The sequence below is a fragment of the Seriola aureovittata genome, chromosome 19 (assembly GCF_021018895.1).
Source record: "Seriola aureovittata isolate HTS-2021-v1 ecotype China chromosome 19, ASM2101889v1, whole genome shotgun sequence".
Lineage (NCBI taxonomy): Eukaryota > Metazoa > Chordata > Actinopteri > Carangiformes > Carangidae > Seriola > Seriola aureovittata.
The window spans coordinates 9,263,078-9,288,100 of record NC_079382.1 but is presented as its reverse complement, the minus strand read 5'-3'; the positions used below and the strand labels follow the sequence as shown (position 1 = coordinate 9,288,100).

At 40.5% G+C, this 25,023-nt stretch overlaps 1 protein-coding gene across 2 annotated transcripts; it reads right to left on the bottom strand.

Moving 5' to 3' along the window:
• Positions 1-5,704: 5,704 nt before the first annotated feature.
• med23 (mediator complex subunit 23) lies at positions 5,705-24,233 on the bottom strand. 2 transcript variants are annotated; one of them, XM_056363217.1, is made up of 31 exons: positions 24,073-24,233; positions 22,615-22,646; positions 22,310-22,397; positions 22,096-22,220; positions 21,622-21,733; positions 20,995-21,093; positions 20,736-20,837; positions 20,552-20,621; positions 19,992-20,104; positions 19,800-19,895; positions 18,988-19,005; positions 14,565-14,771; positions 13,942-14,085; positions 13,566-13,711; positions 13,124-13,369; positions 12,828-12,970; positions 12,123-12,297; positions 11,497-11,660; positions 11,259-11,383; positions 10,935-11,140; positions 10,401-10,581; positions 10,091-10,261; positions 9,751-9,967; positions 9,475-9,584; positions 9,177-9,303; positions 8,277-8,442; positions 8,055-8,127; positions 7,736-7,950; positions 7,514-7,634; positions 7,247-7,378; positions 5,705-6,443 (listed from the first exon to the last, which is right to left on the bottom strand). In XM_056363217.1, the coding sequence occupies exons 1-31, from the start codon at positions 24,121-24,123 to the stop codon at positions 6,225-6,227; spliced, it is 4,194 nt and encodes a 1,397-aa protein (XP_056219192.1). In that variant the 5' UTR covers positions 24,124-24,233; the 3' UTR covers positions 5,705-6,224. The 2 variants fall into 2 exon arrangements, with proteins under 2 accessions (XP_056219192.1, XP_056219193.1); XM_056363218.1 differs by lacking the exon at positions 18,988-19,005.
• Positions 24,234-25,023: the final 790 nt, after the last annotated feature.

Genomic DNA, 25,023 nt, shown 5'->3' with positions numbered 1-25,023 from the left:
GCTTAGACCCAGCAACAGAGGATCACTGATGAGGAGGATGTTGTTTTTTACTCCATTAATCATCAATGATGAAGGTGAGGATGTTGTCCACTCCCTTCATCATCTTAATACAGATTACCATCTGCACACACACACACACACGCACACACACACACACACACGCACACATGCTGCTGAGCAGATGGGACTCTTTCAAAAATGAATCAAAATGAATTTGAAATGGTTTACAGTCAGAGAAATTAGTCACCAGCTCTTACTTGTGTGAGGCCTGATTAAGTGTTTAGAATAAAACACTTGAAATCCTATTTCATTATCTGCTGAGCCGTGTGGACCCAGATGGAAATGTGCATGTGATGATTAAGGTGATGGTCATCGCGTCTCCCCTTTGTTCTTGGATCTCTGTTTTACTCTAATTATCCTTCGGATTCATTATTGGGATAATTTAATTCTGAAATAGTTTAACAGGCAGTTTTTTTGCAGTGTAAATGCACCGATATCTGCACAAAAGTTATTCTGTGTAACAGTTTTAAAGTTGGAAAACAGCAGCTGTTATCAGCTGGAAACACAGTGCTGGCAATCAGCCATCTGCAGAGCACACAACAGTTTAAACTAAAAGGCAGCTGCAGCTAAAGTGCATTTGTATGGAAATTATAGATTTTGGTTGCTGATTTGCATATAGAGCGCTTTCATAGTCACAAACAGTAACATGGAATCTGTAATAGTCTTGTTTGTTAAAATGGAGGCCAAAATTTAAAAACTGTTGTTTTGATATTTAATAAGACATTACAGGCTCTAAAACCTGTTTTCCCAACCAGTGTCTTCCTATGAATGATGGGTAGGTGCACTACTTTCTGCCACAGTTAGAACAGTTCTGGTAATTTTTCAAGAGACATTTTGATATTTTCTGTTTTGTCTGAGCTCTTCTCACTGGTTTGAAGTGAGCCTGGCTCAGCTGGGAAACAAACAGTATTGTGCGCCAATCAGAGTTTAACATGTTGATAGTTGTTGGGTTGTTTGCTTGTGTTGCTGCCACTGTCAGACAAGTCCTAATGAAGCTGAATTTTTGAGTGTTCAGCTCTCACTAATGTATATCCAAAGTGAAAATGCAACTTCTGGGTTTTGTTACAGAATTAAGAAAACCTCTTTCAAAATATCACTGACTGATTTGTAACTATGCTAATAACATAAAATCCAGCCTTGGAACAAAGCCTTTCTCAACAGTTTGTTGTGTGGCTCCCTTCACATGTGCAGATAAGGATGGTAGTGTTTTGAAAAACAATCTAATATTGTTGTTTATATATTAAATATGTTTTTAGTTATCTTTAACAAACACCATTTCCCCATAGGCTCTATTCCTACGCAGGCCTAAGGTCAAAAGATGATGGCTGTTTGTGATAACAATATTTTGTCTGAACTTTATGATTGTTGCTAATTGTGTCATGCCTCAGGACCTTTTCTTCTTGGAAACCTAAAAAAAGCTAAATCTACTTGTGACCCATCATCTGGGCAAGATGCAAAAATACAGCAGTATTAGCAGAAGTATCTGGTGACACCTTAAATTTTCCTTGACAATGGTTGGTTTATTTTTAAATCTATGTATTCATTTTGCATTTTGCCTTTTGACAGACACGGTCTACGGTGTGCAGTAAAACTAGTGAAGTAACCTGACGTTCCCTCTTTGTCCTTGTTCGTCTCTGCCCTCCACAGTAATCCTAATTACTGTGTGGTAAATGACAATTATGTCAGTAATTGCTTCCTATTTGGCACCATTGCAGTCCATAGTGCATTCTTCAAATACACCCATGCTTGTCCACTTAATTTTATGATTAATGCCATCCTGACCTGATTGCTGCTCTGATATGAGTGCATCTCCAACATGGCACATGGTTTGTTTGTTTTTTGATTTTTGTGCCAGGAAGGACAACAATCAACTCCCAACTTCTCCTGTCACTTATGTCAATCTGTCTATCTTTTCTGCTTTTCTCCCCCTTCTCACCTCTGTTCCTCCCTCATTACCCTCCCAGCCTCTCCTCTACCTCTCTGCTTCCTGTCAAAGAAATAAAATTGTCAGACGAGATCTGGAGTGATAGGGTTAGAAGATCATCATCCACTCTCTCTCACACACACACACTTTCAAGTCAGAAGCAAGCAAAAGCCGGGGACACACTCACTTTCCCTCGGATTCACCCGGTTACCGTGGCAACTCCAGATGAGGAGTGCACTGTGTCTACGTTTGTGCATGTGTGCTTAGCTCAGAGCTTTTCATTTAGCAGTAATTGAATGTGAAGGAGGAAGAATGGAGGAAAAACTTGAGTGTGCAATGGTTTACAAGGGTAAGGGTGTGTGTGTGTGTGTGTGTGTGTGTGTGTGTGTGTGTGTGTGTGTGTGTATGTGTGTGTGTGTCAGAAACAAAAAAGGGCAAAGTAACAGTCTCTATATGAAGGGGGACTTTTCTAAGTAAAGTGCGTAACTGAAGCTTTTTTCTTCTTTTTTTTTTTTACCAGAGAACAATATGATTACAACACTGGCAGAAAGAGGAGTTAATTTCATTAAGAAAGTGATGACCTGCATATGTGACCCTCTACTTACTAACCCTAATTATACAGATTATTGAAGTGCAAAAAACAATTTATATGTGATGTGAATCTGAATATGCACATGTCCATTGATCTTCTGTACAAACAGAGAATAACATAAATCCAAATTGTTGCGTTCTTGGCACGATCCCCTGGTCAGGCAAGTGTTCACTAGCAGCTGCAAGGTTCATGGATTCACAGCAGTGCTGTGAGCTAAAGGCTAACATCAGTGCGCTTACATACTGATGTCTGGTTGGTTATATTTCTCATTTTCACCAACTTAGTTTAGCATGTTAGTGCTAATTAGCACTAAGTTCAAAGTACAGCTGAAGCCCATGGGAATGTCAGTATTTTGGCAAGTATTTGGTCATAAACCAAAGTGCTGGTGAAACAGTAATGGCATGATGATGGTGCTAGCTGAAAAGTCAGAGGATCATATGATTTACCTTCAAATATCGATATCCTATATATCTATATTATCCATACTGAATTACATTCCATATCCAGTGGTTGTTGAGAGACCTCATGGTGGCACAATAGAAAATCAGGGGAACGCTAAAGCCAGTAGCATTCATCCTGTACATTTTTTTTTTAATGGCAACACATCTAATTGTTGAGATATTTAAGTATAGACCAAAGTGGCCAACACTACCATCGATAAACCCATTCTAGCCTGGCCAAAAAAATGGCTTGATGCACTGTACTGCATATGTGGCATGATAGATCATACCAATTATCCTTACGAAACATTATCCAATGTATTGCAAGGAATCTATGAAAGAAGACTCAGTGTTTATTTTAGCTGTGCATGGGAGGCAATAATCTGGATGGAGCTAATTCAGTTCAACAGGCATTGCCTAAAACTGAATTCATTTAAGTATTACTCATTGCTCTCTTTTTTTTTAATGGCAGTTATTGTATTGTGATCATTAAGTTGAAAAATTAAGACCAATTCAGGTACTGAAACAACTAGTATGAGAAGGATGTTTCACAGAAGTGAATTACATGTCCAGAATCGATACAAGATGACACATTCACCAGGCCATCTGCAGCTCATAACACTTATATACGGCTACTCTAAATTTAAACCTGGGCTTCCCACGCAACACAAGCAGAGCTGAAACAGAAACACACATATGCAACGACAGCTTTACCCGACCGTGCTGTGATATCAATCTCCCTGTGCATCCGCATCCCACAGACATGCAGGTTGCCACGTTACATTTAGGGCCGTCTTGTGGGTAAGCCACAGGCCCAACAGTGCATACCCTGACCTACATATCTCAGGCCTTATAGAGAGATCATGTGATGACTCATACACACACACACACACATAAAGAAGAATGGGATAAAACGCCCAGAGTACACGGCATTAGTTGTGATGTGATTATGTCACGGTTGACCTAGTACACATGAAACTTAAATGAAGAGGAATAATGATATCAGGCTTCATGTCTAGAAAAACTAAAATCAATATTTCTCAACAGTCACAAGCGATGATGACTGTGAGCTGAATTTGCACTGTCATCAGGATGAAATCACAAGAGATGCTCAGGTCTCTAATGTAATTAAGTGTCAGCTTGCATAAGACGCATGTAATACAGTTACAGCTGACCTGCTGAAGATGTAATGTAATTGAGTGTGGATGAGTAGGAATAATTTATTATTGATCGTAACCTTACTTTTCTTCTACGTAAACACAAGCGTTTCGTCGGGATTCAAATATTGTGCTGAGGGGAATTAGGACACTCTTAAAAATACTCAAGAGTGACACTTCAGTCTGTGAAAGGATCTTTCCAGGTAAGCCTTGATCGGAGGGGAGTGGGCAAAGTGTTCACACTCATGTGGGAATTTAACAGTCTCTCATCCTGGCATCAGGATGCAGTAAACATACCTTATTTTGCCACGTCAGAAAACACCAGAAACAGGCGTTTAACCTGCATTGATGTACAAATGTACACTTGGGTGTGTCATGCTGTCACCGGTGGGTGTGCCAATATCCACAACAGTAGCTCCGCTTGTAACATGACAACAGGGCAAAACCATGCCGACATGGCCGACATCACGTCAAAATTTCAAATTTCTCACGTTGCATTTACGTGCAGTGAATTCAGGTTGGCACGAGCAGCAGGTGCAGTTTTGTGTACAGATTTGTAATGGAGTGGAGGTGACGTCCATCTGGCGCAGTGCTGGTTGGGTGGCCCACATCCAACCACTCCCATCAGTGACGCTAAGAGGTCAAAGTTTCAACCAATGAAGGCAGTAAAAAACTTAAATGATTCTTTAAAGGTCTGGTCCATTTTTCTTTCTTGTGCTGCAACAGAGGCAACTGCTTATGATTTCTTGTCTTTGCTCACATCTGAAATTCCTACAGGTTTTGGAAAAATGAGACCTAGAAGCATCATCAATGCCTCACTTCTTGAGCTTGCTGTCACACCCAAAGGGACCATGTTAATTATAATTTGATTTACTGACCCAACAAATATACCCCTAGGATATAGGATTTGGAATCAAGTCTCTCTCACCATTTGTTTCATTGCCAGTTGTAAAATGGCAAAAATCCAGGATACAACCCATCACCCAAATGTTGTAATCATGCCTAAGCATTCTTGGCTCAGTGCTAGGTTTTCTAAAATGTAACGGGATATCTCATGTTTTGGAGACATCCCTCTTGCATAGAGTCCAATAGGGCCTCTAACGTCACTATCTATGCTTTAGAAATAACAGTCATGACTAAAGGCAACCGCAAATGTTGGACTCCCCCTACTGGTGTCCGGCTCCTATCGTATTTTTTATGGCACGGTAGGCAAGCACAGCGTTCTCAGAAACTGGGTCGTCTAGGTCATGACCTGCCCGAGTGTGACTCACCTAAAGAAAGTGTTTGTCCAGAGAGTGAGAGATGGGGGTTGGCTGAAATGACAGAGAGAGTCTGGTATTCACACCCAGAAAAACAGCAGGCTGAAGTTATCAGGGCAACACTAACAAAACAGCAGCCCAAGACAAAAGCTTTTTAGTGGGGTAATCCAAAGAGGGACGAATGATGGGAGCAAACGTTTTCTGTAATTTCGCTTTGCATCTGTACATAAAAGGCTCAAACCACACACACAACTTCAATAAAAAGCTGAAACTAGGATACCAAAATCTTTTTTTTAATGAAATAGTAATGATAATATACAATATAAAAATGACTGCAGACAAAGGTAAAAAATGATGTCATGATAATAGCGAGAAATGCTGTTTCCTTGTGACCCTACTAAACGAGACCTGGAGATTATGTACAGTTTGTTGGTATAGAGATGCTCCTTCTGATAAATGTTTTGCCAGAGATCCTTCACTTTTTCAGATGCTCTCTAAATATGTCAAAGTGATACATTTTGAGAGTTTCCTGGGGAGCAGCTTTTTCACTTTGCAACAAGTTGAGTTTTACGAAATAGAAGATTCATGATTAGGACAGACAACCAGCTCTACAGTGTTCTTGTTTATTAAAGTACAATAAACATGTATAATCCTCACTTTGAGAATAATCCAAGTTAAAAATAAAAACAAATGCAAAAATGTTTCAAAAACTCAAACAACATATCTGACTGCGTTGTGTGTGTAGACGTCCGTCCTCATGATTGTAACTGTTTTTGTGTTTACCTAGGCCGCCTACATCGGCGTGTGTGTGTGCTGTGTGGAGGAGGGCGAGGCGGCAGCAGAGGACGACGAGAGTGAGGAGGGAGGGGGCTGAGGGGCGGAGGAGGAGGAGGGGGTGGAAGTGGAGGTGGCAGCGGCAGCCGATGAAGAGGTCTCTATCTTGCTGCTGTGTGTGATGAAGCGCAGACGCAGCTTCATGGCCGGACGCAAAGTCATGATGATTTTCTCCACCTAGAGAAAAATAGAGACAGATGGAGACGGAGGCAGAGAGGTCAACACACAGATGTTGACAGAAGGATAATTTGAAAAGAAGGAAAATAATGACGACTCATAGGGAAAGTGAGGAAAAATAACAAATGCCACAAATATGATGTTGTTTGGGTTTAAGCTCACCTGCACAGTTAAATCTCTGAAGCAGTAGTAAAATTAAGATAAAGTGGAATTACCAGTTCAACACAATATCACATTCATTTATATATATATATATATATATATATATATAAATCACTGGTTTCGAACCACAAACCCCAAAAAAGGATGCGTATAGCATGAATAAAGACTGTTCTCAGTGTACAATAGTGGCTTTGTCCATTAAATTAAGGATTTGAAAGGCATCTGATATAAAGTACACTTCTCTAAGCTTCGAGCACAAAGTGAAGCTACAGTTTCATCTCCTCTAATTGACTCATGGGGATTTGTCTTGCTGTACAGGGGGTGACGGATTCAAACTAAAAATGGAAAATTGAAACACAAAACTGTCTCCTGAGGAGCAGCGAGTTCATGGATGTCATCTTACTTGAAAGCTGTGTGACGAAGGTCTCCATTTGTCTGTTTTTAGTATTTTTTACCAGTTATGTTTTGTCAGTTTTTTTTGTACCGTTGTATTTTTTTCTTCACTATTTACTGTTCCCTTTAGAAAAACATGCTTGTGTACCTAAGCAGAACGCTATAATGACAACCTGTCAAAGTAATAGAACAGGCTATTGGGTTTCAAGTTAATTAATTTTCCATTTAAAACCCAGGCTTAAGCTTACCTGCTCCTTCACACTGTCTCCAGTGTACATGTATTTAATGTGATAGAGGAAATCACAGATTGGGTCCATGTAGCCGAGATGTTGGCAGTGTTGGTCCACCGCCTGGAGCATCTCATAGAAGGCCACGCCAATCTGAAACACGCACAAGCACACAGGAATATATGCGTCAAACTTGAAATAAAGGGAACGTTATAATACCCAATTATGCATTTTTTCAGATGTAACAATTATCATCTAAAGCATCTATAATCAAACTTGTGTGTGTACCTCCAACATGCATCGCGTCCTCTCCTGTTGAAAGCGCTGCAGAAACGGCCCCACCAGGTGATACACGTAGAGCAACTGGAACTCCGTCTGGACGATGGGCTTCAGAGTCTCTGACAGGAATCTACACCAACAGATTTATAATGACACGACAATCAGAAATGATGCTAGGCTAAAAATCATGAAAAGGACCTAAAGAGCAAGAGAGACTGAAGACCTCCTTACTTGGGTATCAGAGACAGTTGTCCGATGGATGAGTGATGCCAGACAGCGTGTGCCAAGGCGAGCACATAACTGCAGTTCATTTCACTGTAGCTCTGGTGACAGGCTGTGAAGTCCAGCAAGGCGAAGGGAAAGCCGGCCCACTCCGTCTCTGACGTCAGGGCCGGAGAGCTGATCACAGACACGATGCGGTCGTGGAGAACGATCCAGTAGGGCTCCTGAGAGAGAGAAGAGGTGCAGAAGTGGTCATGGTGAACAAGCTCCATGTGACTTCATCAAATAATGAAGCACTGTGAAGATCTGTTGTGTGTGGTTTTCTTACAGGAAGTGCAGTGATCACAAGTCCAATGGCATTCATCCAAGCTGTGATGTTCTCTCTGGGAACCAGGGGTTGGCTGAAGGGTAAAAAGGAGAACATAAACTGATGCTTTCATGGATAACAAATATGTTTACCATTTCCTAGAGCACAAATTTAGCATCATTTTTCCTTGAACAATCAGAGCTGTTATATGTTTGAAGGTGACATGCTGTTCGTCCATCATACCTCTTCAACACAACATTGAGCAGAGCGTTTCCGACATCTTTCCCCGGCACGGCCAAAGCCATCAGCTCCACACAGGTGACGTGCAGGGCGTGGGCCGCGGGGTTGGGGAACTCGTTGAACCTCCAGTCACAATTGGGGAAAGGACCGGGTGACTTTCCCGCCATGGGTGAGAAGGAAGTTAAGGAGAGTGAACGTCACAGGAGGAGGCAACAAGGTTTAATAGTGGCAGGGAAGTGCTAGGTGTCCCAGTTTTAATTACATGTCTGTTCTCCATCTTTAACACTGTTTGGCTGTTGACACATGAGACACTTTGACAGATTCCACCTTGCTTTCAATAATTCTTTTCCATTGTAACAACCCCACTGGCTGCACTAAAAATGAACTGAGATTAAATTAACTGCAGAGCTACAAACAATTACTGTCTCACATTAAAGCAAAGTGGCATTTAGGGATTATCAGCAGTAAAGGAAATATATTATTCAGGTACCCCAGAGGCCCGTGACTTTCTGTTAGCCAGCATCAAGGTAGTCGTTACTGAGAATACTAACTTACTGCACACTAATATTCCATTATTATTGCAAACTTGACAATATTCAGAATTTGATATGGATCATGTAAACAGCATATTCCAAATACTGGCCTTTTTCACGTGAAACCATGTGGGGTATGCCAACATTATTCAGGTTTTAGGAGCATTCTTTGGTCATGTACACAGTACATTTGGAGTATGCGTCTCAGCTGGAGATTTTATGGGAGTTTGTCTTGTGGGTTAACAGTCAGCTCTATGCATTGTACACAAATGAACTAGACATCAGTTTGCAAGAACCTGAATATTTTGTGCATGTAAACATAATGAGTAATAAATCCAGCTAACAATAGGATGAGATTAATAAAGGATATTGTCCACGAGGCGTCCAATCAGCTTGCAGTAGTAGGTATCATCAGGGATCCAAACGATGTCCTCTCTGGGGTTCATGCCAAACTTCAGATAGGTCTCACTAAGGCACCAACCTGGGGTACGGTTGTCCTATAGAAACATTACACTCTTAAAAAAAACTGCTGCCAATAACAATAAATAAAATTGATCAACATATAAAATGAGACAACAACATGTATGGTTTTAATAAATAACATATCGTGTAAATTGTTACAACATTTGATATATTAACTCGGATGTATGTGCGTTCCCTCTGCATACCTTTAGTGAAGACATGATGGCGTGCACCAGTTTTCTCTTCAGGCTGGTTCGGTCCCTCAGGTGTCGTTCGTAGTAGTGAAGTGTGTTGTACAGGTAGGTGACTGGACGGTCTGTACACAATCACAACAGTGCACACAGATCAGTTTGCACAACCAAACTCAGGAATTCAAATCCCAGGAGACGGCCCTTCTTCCCTTTGTCATTTTTCATCCAAACATTTATTGCTATTGCTCTTTCTTTCTACATAGCCCTGCATTTTTAGACAGTCTTACTCACCATGGAACTTGTACAGCCCTCCTAGATGATCCAGCAGCGTTTCCAAAGACTTGGAGACGGGAAGAAGCTCCAGGAAGCGGTGGATGACGATGTCAAAGACGGGCAGGAAGCGCAGACACACGTTGCCGAAGTAGATTGGCAGGTACTGTGGCTGGAGCTGCATGGGAGGGTTGACTTGGTCTGCAAGACCCTCAAAATACAGTTTCTCTGGGTATTTCTGAAAGGAGAACAACAAATAACTTTTTAACAGAGCTACGTCACAATAATTTTACAATTTTAATTTTGTGTTTTTAAAAATGGGATCTTTCACCATTTAATTTCACTTTGTTTTTTTGTGTACCTTGTGGTAGCTCATGTGTTTGTTGTGCCAGTCACTCTGGAGCCAGTGCTCGGGGGCGTTCTCCTTCACAAAATCGTTGACTCGGTTTCTGAAGTCGTTGGGCTTCAGCAGCAGCAGCTGGATTATGAAGTAGCAAACCTGAGCTTCGTTGCCCTCATGGCTACGCATCGCCTGGAAGGAGAAGAGAAAAGCAGAATGATGCAAAGTCTTTGTCAGATTTACAGGAGATATAAAGAGAAGCATATCATATGTGTGTGTGTGTTCTATTAAATAACCCATTATATTTCTCTGTACACAAGCTTGTCCTTACCAGACACAGAATGAGTCTGTCCAGTGTGACTATGTTGTATTTCCAGACCATGTCGTTGAGTATTTCGATGCACTTGTTGAGCTGCTGTCCGCCTGCCGAGGTTGAGAACTCATAGACAAGGAAGTCTGCAAATGTGCGCACGTGAGCCACAAGCGCGCGAGCCCCGATACGCTCCAAGACCCTGAGGGATAAGGAGTCAGGCTACAGTTAGATAATCATCCCACAACCACACAACTGCTGTATTCTCCCACTGGACCAATTAGCTACAGATGTTGTTTAGAGACCTCTCTCGCCAATTAGTGTGAATCTAAAATGCTTCAACATCAGTGGTGAGATGCATCATTACCACATATGATAGTGGTGTCTCATGGAAATATAACCAGTATCAACTGTCATTACTGGTGTTCAGTGTTGTGAGAAAATAAAACACTGTAGACACGTGTAAAAATTACAAACGTATATACTAAGTACATGTTTGTGTAAATGTGTAACTGCTGGGTCTTATTATAGGGACACAAAATAATGAGAGTCCACCTGAAGCCTATCTGGTTAATGTGGTCCGTCTCCAGCAGCATCTTCCACAGCAGACAGAGGAAGAGTGGGGGAGAGCCCTGCATAGAGAAGTGGGTAATGATGTCGTTCTCATTGGCCATGGACTTCCACTTCCTGTACTCCTCTTCCACGTTCTTCTTCAGGTTGAAACGAGACTCCTGAGGGACGTTGTTCTGCTTGAAGAAGGCCTGGAGGAAATGGAGGGGTGGGAGTCATTATAAGAGGAGGAATCTGATTTAAGAAAACAATAATATATATACTTTGAGTTTGTCAGTGTCATCCATGCCAAAGTGACCATATTTGCACCTGTAGTGGAGCAGGGAAGCAGGACAGAGTGTGTGAGGCCCAGTTATGAGGCGTGAAGGTCATGATGGTCTGGAGAATGTCTTTACACCAAGTCCCATGGATGGAGTCAGACCCTGTGAAAAAGTCTTCATACAAACACAAAGTGGGTGACCGTATGGCACGCGAAACAGGGACAGACAATTCAAATAAACCTCAAGAGAAGAAATATCTAAAGAAGTAAATCCAGAGTGAGAGCTACCAGTGACGTGTGTGGCTCTGGCCAAGGTGAGGATCAAGGCTCGGTTTAGTTCCTCAGACTCCGCTGACAGAACCGTCTTTGGGTCGTTGAGGAAGCGGGTGAACTGGGGTTGCACCTCCGAACTCCCCAACGCTGTGATCAGCCGCAGAGCTGTGCTCTCAACACTAAAGAAAGGCACAAAGACATAGACATAAGACAACTAGAAACACCATCAGAAGCCTTGAAATTTCTTTAGTCTTTTTCAACCATCCTCAGTTGTAATTACAGGAGGTGGACACAATAAAAAAAACACATACATGTGCTATAGCAAAGTGTTGGTTGAATTGTGTTGTATTTTCTATGTAGTTTGGGGTGTTTCTGTTGGACATCACATTGTATTTGATTGTCAGGTTAATATGTAAACCACCTATACTCAAGATGTTAGATCAATAACTCAACATGATTATCATTTTATTATTTCTTACAGTAGAAATCCTAATGGCATTGGTATTTGTGACTGGAACTGAGACTAACAATAGTGAATGAAACAATAATATACATAGTAATAGTTGATCAATAGTGACAGTATTGTGTAGTGATATATAGTAAGTATCTTGGATATTTTTGAATGTGTGTGTGCACATTACCACAGATGCAGCTGATTCTGGTTGGTCTGGGGCACGGCAGCCAGACTGTGCAGATGACTCAGTAGCTGGACTCTGTAGTGCGGCTGGATGTGGTGCATCCTGTAGCTGAACATCTCCAGCAAAGTGTGAAGGATTCCCCACGCGTGAGACTTAAACACATTGGGCAACAGCTGGCCTGAACAGACAGAGAGACAGACTAATGTTAAACACAATTGTTCTGATTCAGTCTGCTCAAAATGCAACCGAAGCTGTACTGACAAACTTGGCGTGAACATGCTGGGCACTTTTATAAATTCTGAAAACATAGTGGACGCATATAGATAGATTTTGATTGCTTTGTTTTTGTCTCTCAGGCATAAACATTAATGCATATCCACCACCATACACAAATTTGATTTGTTTGTATTATTTTCTATTTATGGTAAAACTGTGTAGTTTCTTTTGTAACAAACTGGCTTTGGAAATACTGAGGCATCTCTAAAGCCAATCTCCAGCCAGACTAGTGTCAGTTTAATTTAATGCTGCTTTACAGCGGTTAAAGATATGAAGCCTGTGAGTGTAAACGATACAAGTTCATCAAATGTCCTAATCATTTTTCTTGCCTTTTTTCTAATCTTTTTTCCTGCTTCTATTCCTCACTGCTGGATAGTCTGAGCTTCTGAACACCGTGACAGCACCCAAAAAAATGAATCAAAATGTACTCACTGATGAATCCTTTGATGCCCAATGACTCGATCTCCATATAGACCAACAGCCTGCTGTATGTTTCTACCAGGGCAGGGGCCAGAGCAGTGCTGGATTTGGCATGGGCCAACTTTATCACCCGTGTGGCAATGCTGTGGATCAGACTGGAGACAGACAGGCAGACTGAGACTTATAAAGACGCAGAGGAAGACATGAGTAAAATAATCTGTAAAATTCATCGTCTGTCCTTCTAAACAGTATCTATACAAACAATGAGGCATCTCATTTTCCCTCATCTTCATCTCCATCCTCCCTACCTCATCTTTGCATGTACTGTGAGTGAATCCAGCAGGTTCATGGGCAGTGGTGTGACAGATCCTGATGCCATACAGTTGGTGCCAGGCAGGTTGATCCTCATAGATCCGTTACCATAGATGGTCTCTACTAGGACGCCCATCGGCAGCGTGAAGCACTCTGAGTTTGTGCTGTAGGCGTTACATAGCAGGGCGATCTTATAGTCGGACATGCCCAGAGTCTTGTTACGCAGCGACTGCTGGAGAAACCTAACAGACAGGGAGGGGTGGAGGTCGGGTCATCATGTTACACAGCAGATCTCACGGTTAGCTTGATTTTATTTCACTATTTACTGGGTTCATTTGTGGTACAGTTTGGAAGCAAACTCTTATGGTTGAGCACAGTTTTAAAAAGGTAGTGAAGCAAAGCAAACACTTCATGGTATAGTATTTTAAAGATACGCACTCATGGTGTAGCTTCAGAGAGTGCGGTATGGGGATCTGCAGTTTGGAGTTGTCATTCTGAGCTTTGCGGTTAAGGTGGATCCAGATACAGGTCATGGCAAAGGAATGAGTGGACTGAGGCTTGTTAATGTCAGGAACTGGGATGCACTGAAAGTGAGAGAAGAAAAAACAAAGATAAATCTGTTAGTGCTGCCTATAAAGTTGTTAACAAGAGAAAACTACCAATAACACTTCTACAGCTGCCAATAAAAACATTCTGCATTAGAAAACATTTGAAACGAGACACACAGTGCAAAAGACAAGAAATGATCAATTAAAATGGGGCACAAGTGATAATAATCATAGTAAACCAAGATAATTTCTTAGCAGATGTGAACCTCTTTTTCTGGGTAAAGCAGGTCGAAGAGCTTCATGACAGGCAGGAAGTCAGCCAAGGCGTTCTTCTGAATGCTTCCTGATATGAACTGTAGCAAGACCCACATCAGGTGATCTCTCCCTTTAATCAGACCTCTGCCTGCAAGCTGCAAGAGGAAAGGGGTGAAAGAAGGAAATACTAAAGAAATGCTCAACAAAAAAGATCACATGAGCTGAGATTTCATAACTTTAATAATAAATACAGTTTTAAATGATATTCTACTTTCTTGCCCTGCATTTTCTACTGTACATACAGGAGTTAGAGAGGCCAGAGAGCTGGCACGGTATTTACTGAACTAAAGGTTGTATGTATGTGACTGGAGTTCACTTAACTCTCCATTGAATATTAGAAATTCAGCTGTTACCACCTGAGCTGCCTGCAAGCTGCTTGACTTGCAGTGTAAATATAATTACTTTTATCAGATTCATTGAAGATTTACACTATCAATAATATGTTTCAACACACCATCCTCTTAAGTGGCTTTAAGATTACACTTATTGTATGTGTTTTTCATCTGTGTGACTGCAATCCAATCATTTATTAGTGGGCTCATTAAGCCTCTCTGCCTCCCGTCTTCCTCCTCACCTTTTGATGTAACGACAGCACCATGTGCGGGAAACTTGCAAACTGAAACAGCACAAAGAAGATGAGCTGAGAGGAGAGGTGCTGCCACAGTAGCTGGCTAGTTCCTCCGATGTCGGCGTCAAAGTGTTCCTCAGTCTCAGAGCGCTCCATGGCGTACACCACCAGGTCCACCAGCTGCTCCTCTAGCACCGGGCAACGCTGCTTATGCTGTCAGGGGAGGAGGGGAGTGTTAAAGGATAAAGAGAACAGTGGGCAGGAGAGAGAGGAGGTTAAACAGAGAAAAGGGAGGAAAGACGTCCAAGAAAGAAAGAGGGGTGAAGGAAACACGTAAAGACAGAGGGAAGAAAGAATGATAGGAAGGTTATCATCAATATACTTCACATACAAAGTTTAATGCTAATAGATGGTCGAGCAGTCAAATTGACTTATAAAACCTCTTCCCATCCCTTGCATGCAGGACTGCATCTCCTTCCTGCCTCTGTCAGCTGGGTAAACCTTCCTCTGACCCCATCTCCATTTACCTTCATATCCAGATGTTCTGGTATCTTCCTGTGATCTTATTATGGACGAGTGGGAGCTAAACTTATGTCTCCATATAGCTCCAGGAATTTGCCTCATTGTAGAGATTTTCTGATACCATTTTTTTCTTTCCCGATACCAATTCCTCTACCTGAACTTGTGTATCTGTCCGAGTACTGATCAGATACCATTGTGTTAAAAAAAAATTGACAGCTGTATACTGCTAACCCTGTATGGATGTGATATAATTGCTGTCATTGTTGTGCAGTATTGCTCAGGTTAAACCATTTGTAAAACATGAACAGATGCATGAATACAATAAATCTTGCTTATATTATCCAAATAATGTCAATCATAAAAAAACAAATAACACTTCCTACACTAATATATTGCGGGTATCAGATTTGTACATAGACTTGAGTACTTGCCGATACCTGATATCATATTTTAGGCAGTATCGGAGGCATTTACAGAACTAGTATCGGTATCAGAACAACTCTACCTCATTGTGATTTGGACCAAGTAAGATCTCCATCAAATCCTCTGCTACAGCTCCAGGGCATGTAAAAGGTTGCAGCTCTCTATTTTGAAGGTTTTACATAGAATGAGCGAATCAATCAGAAAAGAAATTTCACGTGCTTATGGGTAATTGCCAATCAGCATTACACCCACAATCTAGGCAAGTCAAATCTTGTCTAAACTTTGACATTGCAAGGAGGTAACTGTTTTTAGAACATCTCGCCAAAGGACTGCAGTTGAAAACTAGCTTGGTGGTGAACAACAGCACATTTATTTAGTTATTTATGTTGATTCATTGGATTGTCCTTTAATAAATAAAGACAGTATTAATGCCAATATATTATAACACAAAAGTAAAACTGAGCTCAGCTGAGGTCTTGTGGGAAGTATAACCTGGTTTTCTGGAATTATCATATCATGCAGAAACAACATGTTTCCATATAGAATAGAACTGTATGATATGTGAACGTCACAGGGGCAACTGAACCAGCAATGTTGTGAGTTTCATGTGTACAGGGGACTTTCAATGAAAGACAGGAGGCGAAAGGAAAGAGGGGAAGGGAATCAAGAGAAAGTCAGAAAAATAGCTGGAGAGAGGGGGAGGCGGGGGAGTTACGTTAACAAGATTTCAAAGCCCCAAGGCCATGTAGTACAGTTAACACAGTCCATGTTCGACTGTGGACCGAGTACATTCTTCTGTGTGGGCTAGAGTTGGCATACAATGTGGAAGACTGTGTAGACATGGTACTATAAACCAATACTGGATTGAAGCTCTATGCATCGCAATTATTGAATTTCATGGAGAAAGTAACTTCACCCAGTAGTGACAGAGCAGGAGTGAGGATCTCTGCACTTCAGGACTTAACAAAGCCCTTTTCATTCAACTGGGACACAGCATAGCAAGGAACTGAACAGCACAGCACAGCACAGCACAGCACAGCACAGGCACAGCACAGCACAGCGCAGTACAACATGGCACAGAACAGCAAGACATAGCACTAAACACCAAACTGAACCAAACAGTGCAACACATTCCCGCATGCAGGCTAACAGGGTTTGGGAAGGTGGGGAAGTGATGTGCTTGGAAAGACAAAGAGGAGCTGTGAAGCTGACGTCACGTCTCTTCCCCTGCCCCAAAACACACACAGAAAGAGAGAGAAGGTCAGAGAGAGAGATGGAGAGAAAGAGAGAAGGGTCCACATCTACTATGAGCCAAACAGCTTACCTAGTTATGTCCAAACACCAGTGTCCTGCCAACAAAAACCACACCGGTGGCAGGTCTATAATCTCACCTATCATCTACCAACATCCCAACCAATGGCAACTTTGTTTATTCTAACCCCTAACAAGCTAAAAACACAGGACCGCATCTGCGTCAAATACAATTTAAGTGTAACTTTCTCCACAATTAATCATTTTTCTCTACTTGATTTTCAGTCAGCCACCAGTTGTAATCACTGCTGGTAATTGCTTGTAAAGCAAGTAAACATGGCCAACTGTCTGCCACTGACAGTCAATGTCTGACTCTTGTGTTTTGAATTTCACAGTTCTGGTAACAGAGGCAAGGCTAGAGCTTAGTATACCTTGTCAGGTCATCATGACAAATGTGTAATTACATTTTGGATAATATCTGGGTGTCTGGATGAACTGTATAATTTTGGTCTGTGAACTATTGATACAAAATTCAGAGAGCAACATGACATGTAAGTCGATTATTGCTGCGTTTGCTATGCCACAGTTTTTGAGGAAATATCCTTGGCTATTAACCTGCAGGTTAAGCACTTTTCATTAGCATTCATTTCAACATCTTATCCTATTTATCACCATAAGAGGAGCTTTTGTGATGGACATAATATTATCCACAAAAAAAACAAGTCTCCCTCACATTTTCAGTCTCACTGGAAGCTACTTGAAGTTGACGAAGTGGCTCACTAACAATCATCAAGGTACAAACTGAAATAAACCCCAAACAACTATTGTCGTCTTTCATTAATGCGCATCATTAACCAGTGAACATCATGCAACACACGTCAGAGTTCACTCATCCAGTCAGACAGCCAATCAGAGTCACTCATCAGCCGACCTGGGCAAAACACTGCTCAAACACTTAAAATACAACAAAACTGAGTGAAAACTCACTGTGAGGAGGATTTGGCTTTGTGAATCACACTTTCCATGTCTTCTTTTTATTTTTATTCATTTGCTGTGATCAAAGCTTGAAACTTTTTAATACTACAAACATCAACCTATCAGTAACCAAGAGGTTTTCTTTGGAGAATAAGTCAGTTTATAAAGGAGCAGCATTAGCAGAGCATGACTATTACAAATTACAATCGTTGATCATTTTGGATCACACAATTTGCATTAGTTTATTAGGTTTGCTAATGTCTTGCAACAATAAAGCATCAAAAGTTAGTTTGGACTGAAAGTAGAAGACATGTCAGTGAGACAAAGTCATTTTTAAGATCCATCAACTGCAAATGCAGACTGTAATTCAACTCATCATAGTTTAGTGCTATGTAAAACCAAAATCCAACCAACCTGTCCTGTGCATACCGAAAAATTAATGAATAATTCAATAATAATTAATTGACCTGTAGACTTTCTAATATTTGTCTTTGCTGTAAGTGGTGCACAATCTTCCTGCTACTACTGTCTAGCTTATTACACTATACTTACATTATACAATTTTGTTATATGGTAGGCTGGCAAGATAGCTGTTAAGTGTCTTGATTTGCCAGACTGTTTTCAGCTAATTAATATGATTACACAACAATTATAATAAAAACATATAATAATGCCCAAATGAAGACCACCACTTAGTCAAAATAGTGTAGTTTTGCCCAGGTCAGTGCAACAAAGTAGCAGCATTGGGTCAGACACGAGAGGACCTCGCCAACAACAGGCACAGACCAGACTACATCCACACATGCAGTGCAGCAGGACTTGAAATGTCAACAGCAGGGGTTAAAGTCAGAAACACTTAATGTCAGGTTATCAGATGGAACCACAGACTGTGTAAAATGGCTGAGACTAAATACAAACAAAAGAGCAGTCCAGTGAATCCACAGTGTCAGCTAGTTCAATTAATCCAGAGTTGTACAACATAATTTAATATCTGCTGCCTGTCTATCATACTTTTATCTACCTGTTTATCTGTCTGTGTCTTTATACGGCCACATCTCTCTTTCTATTCGGTATATCTCTAAGAAGCCCTGCTGTGATCATTTCAAGCTCTGTGGCATTTCCCTTTACTCCATTTCAACTTTTTTTTTTTCTTGTCCACCTTCCCACTTCTAAGACATCAGTGTGCCTAAAAAGCTAAGCGTCCAATGGGCTGGTTAGCTGGTAGGTCAGGTGACCAGGAAGAGGAACAACGACATACCTGGGCAATGTTCAGAGTCTAGAGAGCGCATGGCAGAGAGACAGACAAACACAACACACAACCAGAGGAGAAAAGAGAGAGAAACAAAGACAGAGGGAGAAAGAAACAGAGAGGGGGAAAAAGGAGAGACAGAGAGAGAAAGTGGTGACTAAGGAGCTAGGTTGTTCACTGTCCGTTCAGCACAGTTAGGATCAACTCAGCCAATTCAAACATGCAAACCAGCTTCTGGTTTATTTGTCCATGGTTAAAATATGAAGAAAATCCAATATACAGCATTAATTATTGCTTTCTGTTAGCAACAAACTGTCTGGACACAACAGTAACTAGTCAAAATGTGTTGATGTCGATGAGATGGGCTGAGTTGAAACTGCATGAACCCAACAGGGCAAACTAACACCAGTGCATTATGGGTCAAGCTCACAGCATTGGCTTGCTTTACATATGGTCTTTATAGCTGTGTTACTAGGGTAACAAGGAAGGAGAGGGGTTCAAGGGAGAAAAAGGTGAGGAGAAGAGGAGAAATAAAAAAGGAAAGACACAAGTAAAGATGAAGAGAAACAGCAAACTAAGACATGAGCCGGATGAGGTAGAGAGAAAAAAGAACAACAGACTGGGAGCAGCAGAGGAGACAAGAATAAAAAAGGAGGAAGAGGTGTTGGGAACAGCAGGAGCAGAGAATGGGATGGCAAAAATGATAAAGAAAGGGGAGAGTCGGTAAAGAGAGTGAAAGGGAAAGGAAAAGTGACGGCAGGCGGAGGCCCTGGTATGCTGTGGAAGCAAAGGAGCAGAAGTAGAAGGAGAGGATGTTTTACCTGTTTGTTGAGTCCTAACATGTTGCACACCATCTCTCTTGAGTACGGCTGTTCAAGCACATAGCGCAGCAAACCTGTCTGTGGTTCAAACAGGTCCTAGAGCCCAAAAAACAAAACAAAAAAAAACACATTATTACTGCTTCTGGGAATGTGTGCATTGGTGTGTGAAGTGTGCGTAAGAACAAATGTTACCTTGTCAAAGGGCAGCATGCCTCTCAGGGGGAAGCGGAGAGTAGTGGGGTCTAATTTCCAGGAGTTACAGATCGCCCCGCTGTTATTCACTACTGGTAAAAGGCTGCATCGTCCTGCAGACACACACATCACATACATGATCTGTATTATGTACTTAATGTGAGAACAATTCATAAATCTGTGGCATGTGGTATACATGTAGGAGTGGAGTTAGCCACAGAGCACTCAGTAGAAACTGCCTAAATCTATTCTTGTGTCTTTATAGTTGTTTATTTTAGTCACTTATTTTCTACTGCTTTTCCCCTTTAGATTATATGTTGGTTTAAAAAAGGAATGGACTTCATTAAAGCATGAAAAGGAGAAACAATCAGAAAAAACAAGAACCCTTGAGAACCACAGAACTCTGAGATCTTGCTCTTTTTGATCAATATTCTGTAAGGATCCAGTGTGTGTATGTGTGTGTGTGTGTGTGTGTGTGTGTGTGTGTGTGTGTGTGTGTGTGTGTGTGTGTGTGTGAGAGAGTGTGTGTGTGTGTGTGTGTGTGTTTATGTGCTTCTTACCACAGATAGAGTTGATTCTTGCTGTGGGTCTGAAACTGTCCACAAAATCTGATATCAAACTGCCTAGAAGCTGCAAATTGGAGAGACAAAACAAATGGACAGAAGACACAATAAGAGAGAAAGAGTGTTAGATATACACATATACAGTAGCTGCAGAGAAAACACACAAGGAACATACACTTACCCAGTGTGACAACTGTCCCTCTGGATACAGTTTTCTGATTTCTGTAATGGCAAAGTAGGCTGGCAGGAGGCAGGCATTTCTGTCCAGGATATACTCTACTACCTAAAATACACACAAATATTGAAACAAAATAAAACATTAAACTGCTAGATGTTGTGTGCTTATAGAAAATAATTCTAACAAGCAATTAAATACAAAGAAATTCCAATTAATTAAATTCAAAAAGTAAAAGATGGAATAACAGGTTAAAAGGAATAACCTCTCTGGCAGCCAGGAGCTGCTGGACTATTGCTGAGCTGACAGTGGTAGGAATGGTCTGAATTTTATCCAGGACAGCTTTCAACAGGTCCCGGACACCCTGAAACACAAAGATACACACACTTTAAGATTAAGACTAATCAGTGATTTACGACCTCAGTTTTAACACATGTCTGATCCAAAAGCTCAACATGCTGGAGAAAACTGACATTTTTTGTGATACCCGATAATGCCAGCAAGTCTCTAGAAAACATACTGGAATTTTTAGATTAATTTGTAACATCTTATAACACTTCCCATCGTTTGATATGGTTTGGAATTTCCTGCCGCAGGCCTGTTCTCTCTGTCAACAAGAGTCTCCAAATAGAGTCAACAAAGTCTGTTGTATCTGGCAAGTGACCTCTTGTAGTGTCAGCATGACCTCCAGCTGACAGCATTTCAGGAGAAATGTTCAGCTACATGAACACTGAAAACCATTTCGAGGCTGATGTTCTAACAGTGTCAAAAAAATCATATATATATTAAAAAAAAAAAAAAAATTGCAATGATTACACGAGGAATGATGGCTCAGCTGTGCTTGTATGTGTGAGTGTGAGTGTGTATGTGTGTGTGTGTGTGTGTCAGAGACCTTGTAGTCCACCCCTCCGATGATCTTGCGGATCAGTTTGAAAGTTAATGCCCACAACTGAGTCCTGTCCCACTCTAGACTCTCAGAGCTTATCAGAGCTACACACACCATCCTAGAGACAGACACAGAGATTCATTAGACAAATGATGATAAGAGGTCCAACACACAATGTGTTTGTGTTAAACAGAATCAGATTAATGAGAGACACGTGTTAATGAGACTGAATTTATCATATAAATGAACAGTAATCCTTTCAATTTTGGAATTATCATAAACCATAAGGATCATTCGTCTGTCTTAATTATATCTTGAGGCAGTAGCTGACAGTGATTGGGCCTAAGCAAAAACCTAAGTAAATCTCAACAAATTAACTCAATAATTATAGACTCAACTCAATTTGTCTAGCCCCAGAGTGTTAATTAATAGATATATATCTGTATTCATTTGTAAGTAAGTGTGTGTGACTGTCTGTACCTTGGCGGTAACAGGTTTGTCTCCACAGCCATTGCAAGACAGTCATAGAGGAAAGAGATTCTCTTGGGACTGTGCTGGCTGTGTATAAACCGCACTATCCATTGTACGCACTGTTCATGAGACTCCTGCAGAGAGACATGGAGAAAGTTACTAAAGAAAATTCAGCTAATTATTCAATATACCAACATGTGTTTGTTTCTGAGTGTGCAGGGACCTGTGGTAGTGTTCCCCAGTATTGTCTGAAGGCTCCAAGACAACTGATCAGTTTAGTCCTCTCATCCTCTGGAGTGTCCATAAACATCCTAAGGCACAACATATTCAATGGATAAGACAATAAAAGGCATTATACATTTGCATTCTAATATTTCATTGGTCTTTCTGCTAATTGAACTACTGAAATGGAAGTGCCAGAATAAGACAAACTATTATCATGCCTTCTTAAACAAGTGAAAACCTGATTTAATTAAATGATAACAGTACATCAGAAGGGGTGTGTCTGTTTGTTTAGAGTCATCTTACCCGGCAAAGGCCTCTTCTATCATCTCAGTTTTCTAAGAGGAGAAAAAAGGAGAAAAATGTTTAATTAAAAATGTTTCAATTCCTTCGATTTTTTCTTTAGTTTCACCTTTCTTACCGATCATAATAACCTTAGTAATGATGATGGTCATCCTTGAGATGAATCATCTCATTTACAAGAGGTCTTAAAATACAATGCGAACAAAAATGAAAAACTAAAAACTAAACAGAGACTTTAAAGTAAAAGGAAAGACAAAAACAAAATAGCAACCAACAATATCAACAGATACACCACAGTTTAAACAATCAACACACAAATTTATATATATATATATATATATATATACATATATATAATCTGAAAATAATCCCATAATCTGAAACATGTACACAAAGCATGTTCCTTTACATTTAGAGAATATGATTTGTAGGTCGGGGCATCTCTGTAGCACCACAGTGCTTCATTTATGGTATGTTGTGACACATAGGACCTTTATCCAAAAAAAATGTGATTTTGATGATATTTCAATGAATTTTTCAGCCCTTGTACCATTGTTGCACATTTTGTAGGGCACTGAAATCTGATTGAAGGGCATTTTGGACTTGCAGTAAATGAGGTTTAGAAATATAGTTGCAATAAGTTAAACAGAAGAATTAAAAACAGGAGGAGAAAAGAAAGAAAAAAGAGAGAACAGAAGTTGACTTTAGTGGAGTCCACCAGTCGCCCAAAAAATAAATAAATGAATAAATACACAGTGTATCAGGCTTCATATGTAACCTCAGCAGAGCTTATTAAATAGAGCTTGTGGGGTTTAAATGCAGATACAGTACCGTTAGTACATGATATTCAAATATAGCCGTATGTAGGGGGAATACTACTTCCTTTATCTAATGCTATTAGCCCTTCTCAATGCTACTTTTCACTGTCAAGGCAGGCAAGTAAAAATACCATAATACATTAAAGCTGGGTTAATATTAAATACATTAGTATTAAAAGATGAGAATGGATGCACACATAACAGTCAGTGAAAATCACAACAAATTCCACAATTGGCTGGAAAAGTGAAATAATATTTCATATGCAACATGTCATTACTATTTCTATTGGATACATTGTAAAGGTAAATAGGCAGGTCAACGCATTAAAAATGTGTAATGAATGACGATTACAAACTTGAATTCATGCATTAATTTCAAGAGCTTGTGAACACAATTTTCTTAAGCCTCCATTGTTTAGAAATGTTAGCCTACCGTTATTGACGTTAGGCTAACATTACAAGCTCAGCTGCTACAGCTTTAGCTAGCTGGAAAAAGTAATGTAAATATAAACAAACTCTATCTTGAAAATCCTGTTAGAATGATTTATCTGCAAAACCAGCATCAGTTAGTGGAAAAGGCTAACGCTGTCTGAGATGCTAACAAGTGTTAGCTTTAAAACCAGTTCATAAAGCTGCAAATTACCACAACATCTTCAAAGATGCTCTGGAGCTGCGTCTCCATAGAAAGCGCCATATCTGCATCAAAATTGAGTCAATATTTAGCGAAGCATCATAAAAATACGTCCAGTTAGCGCTTTCAGTGAGTGCAGACAATCCTGTCAGCAAGCTAAATGCTAACAGGCACCGGAGTGAATACGTCGTGGGAGGCGCAACATCAAAAACAATCCGGAGATACATCAGAGACGGAATACGCACAGTTCCGCTTCAGTTAATCATCATTGTATGTTTCCGGCGGCTCTGCCTCTATAATTATATGTGTGATAATTACAGCTTTCACAAATATCATAGTGATTGTTATTGGCATGACAACAAAAGTCTGACCTATGAGCTATAATTTCTGAATTGCAGATAGGCTAATGGCAGTGGTGGCACAGGTTGGCCACCAGATGCCACTATAGGGGTGTGTCAAAGCACTCTTGTTGTTGTCTGTTTGTCATGTTTTGTACTGTATATTGCATTTAAAAATCAGTTAAATTAATTGTTATTAAGGTGTGGTAGAGAGCTGGTGTGGTAAATCTGTTTAGAAATCAGAGAAAAAAGAAGTTCATCAGTCAGTACTCCAGTGATAGTTGTCATCCAATGAACTTAAAATAGATAATTCAGTACACTCCTTTTTCCATAATGTAAACAAACATGGGCTGAAAAAAACGGGCCTCAAGTCAAAGCCCACAGTTTAGCCCACAATAACTACTTAAATACGTCCATGGTGTTTGAGGAGGTTCATTTATCATTTGATTATACTGCTAGTTTAATAACATGTAGTTCACGACTCCGTAACACTGTTCACACATCCAGCAGATGTAGAGCAACATTATACATTAGCCCAAACCAAAAATAATCAAAAGTATGTGGACAGGAAAATGAAAATGTAATCTGATCTGCTCCTCCTAAACAAATACTGTGACACTGCAGT

Bases quoted from the DNA above. Each gene is read 5' to 3' on its own strand.
- med23 (XM_056363217.1), bottom strand. From the start codon at position 24,123: ATGGCGCTTTCTATGGAGACGCAGCTCCAGAGCATCTTTGAAGATGTT. The intron at 14,086-14,564 runs GTGAGGAGGAAG...TTCCTCTTGCAG, and splicing joins TGCTGTCGTTACATCAAAAG to CTTGCAGGCAGAGGTCTGAT. The intron at 13,712-13,941 runs GTTCACATCTGC...TCTCACTTTCAG, and splicing joins TGCTTTACCCAGAAAAAGAG to TGCATCCCAGTTCCTGACAT.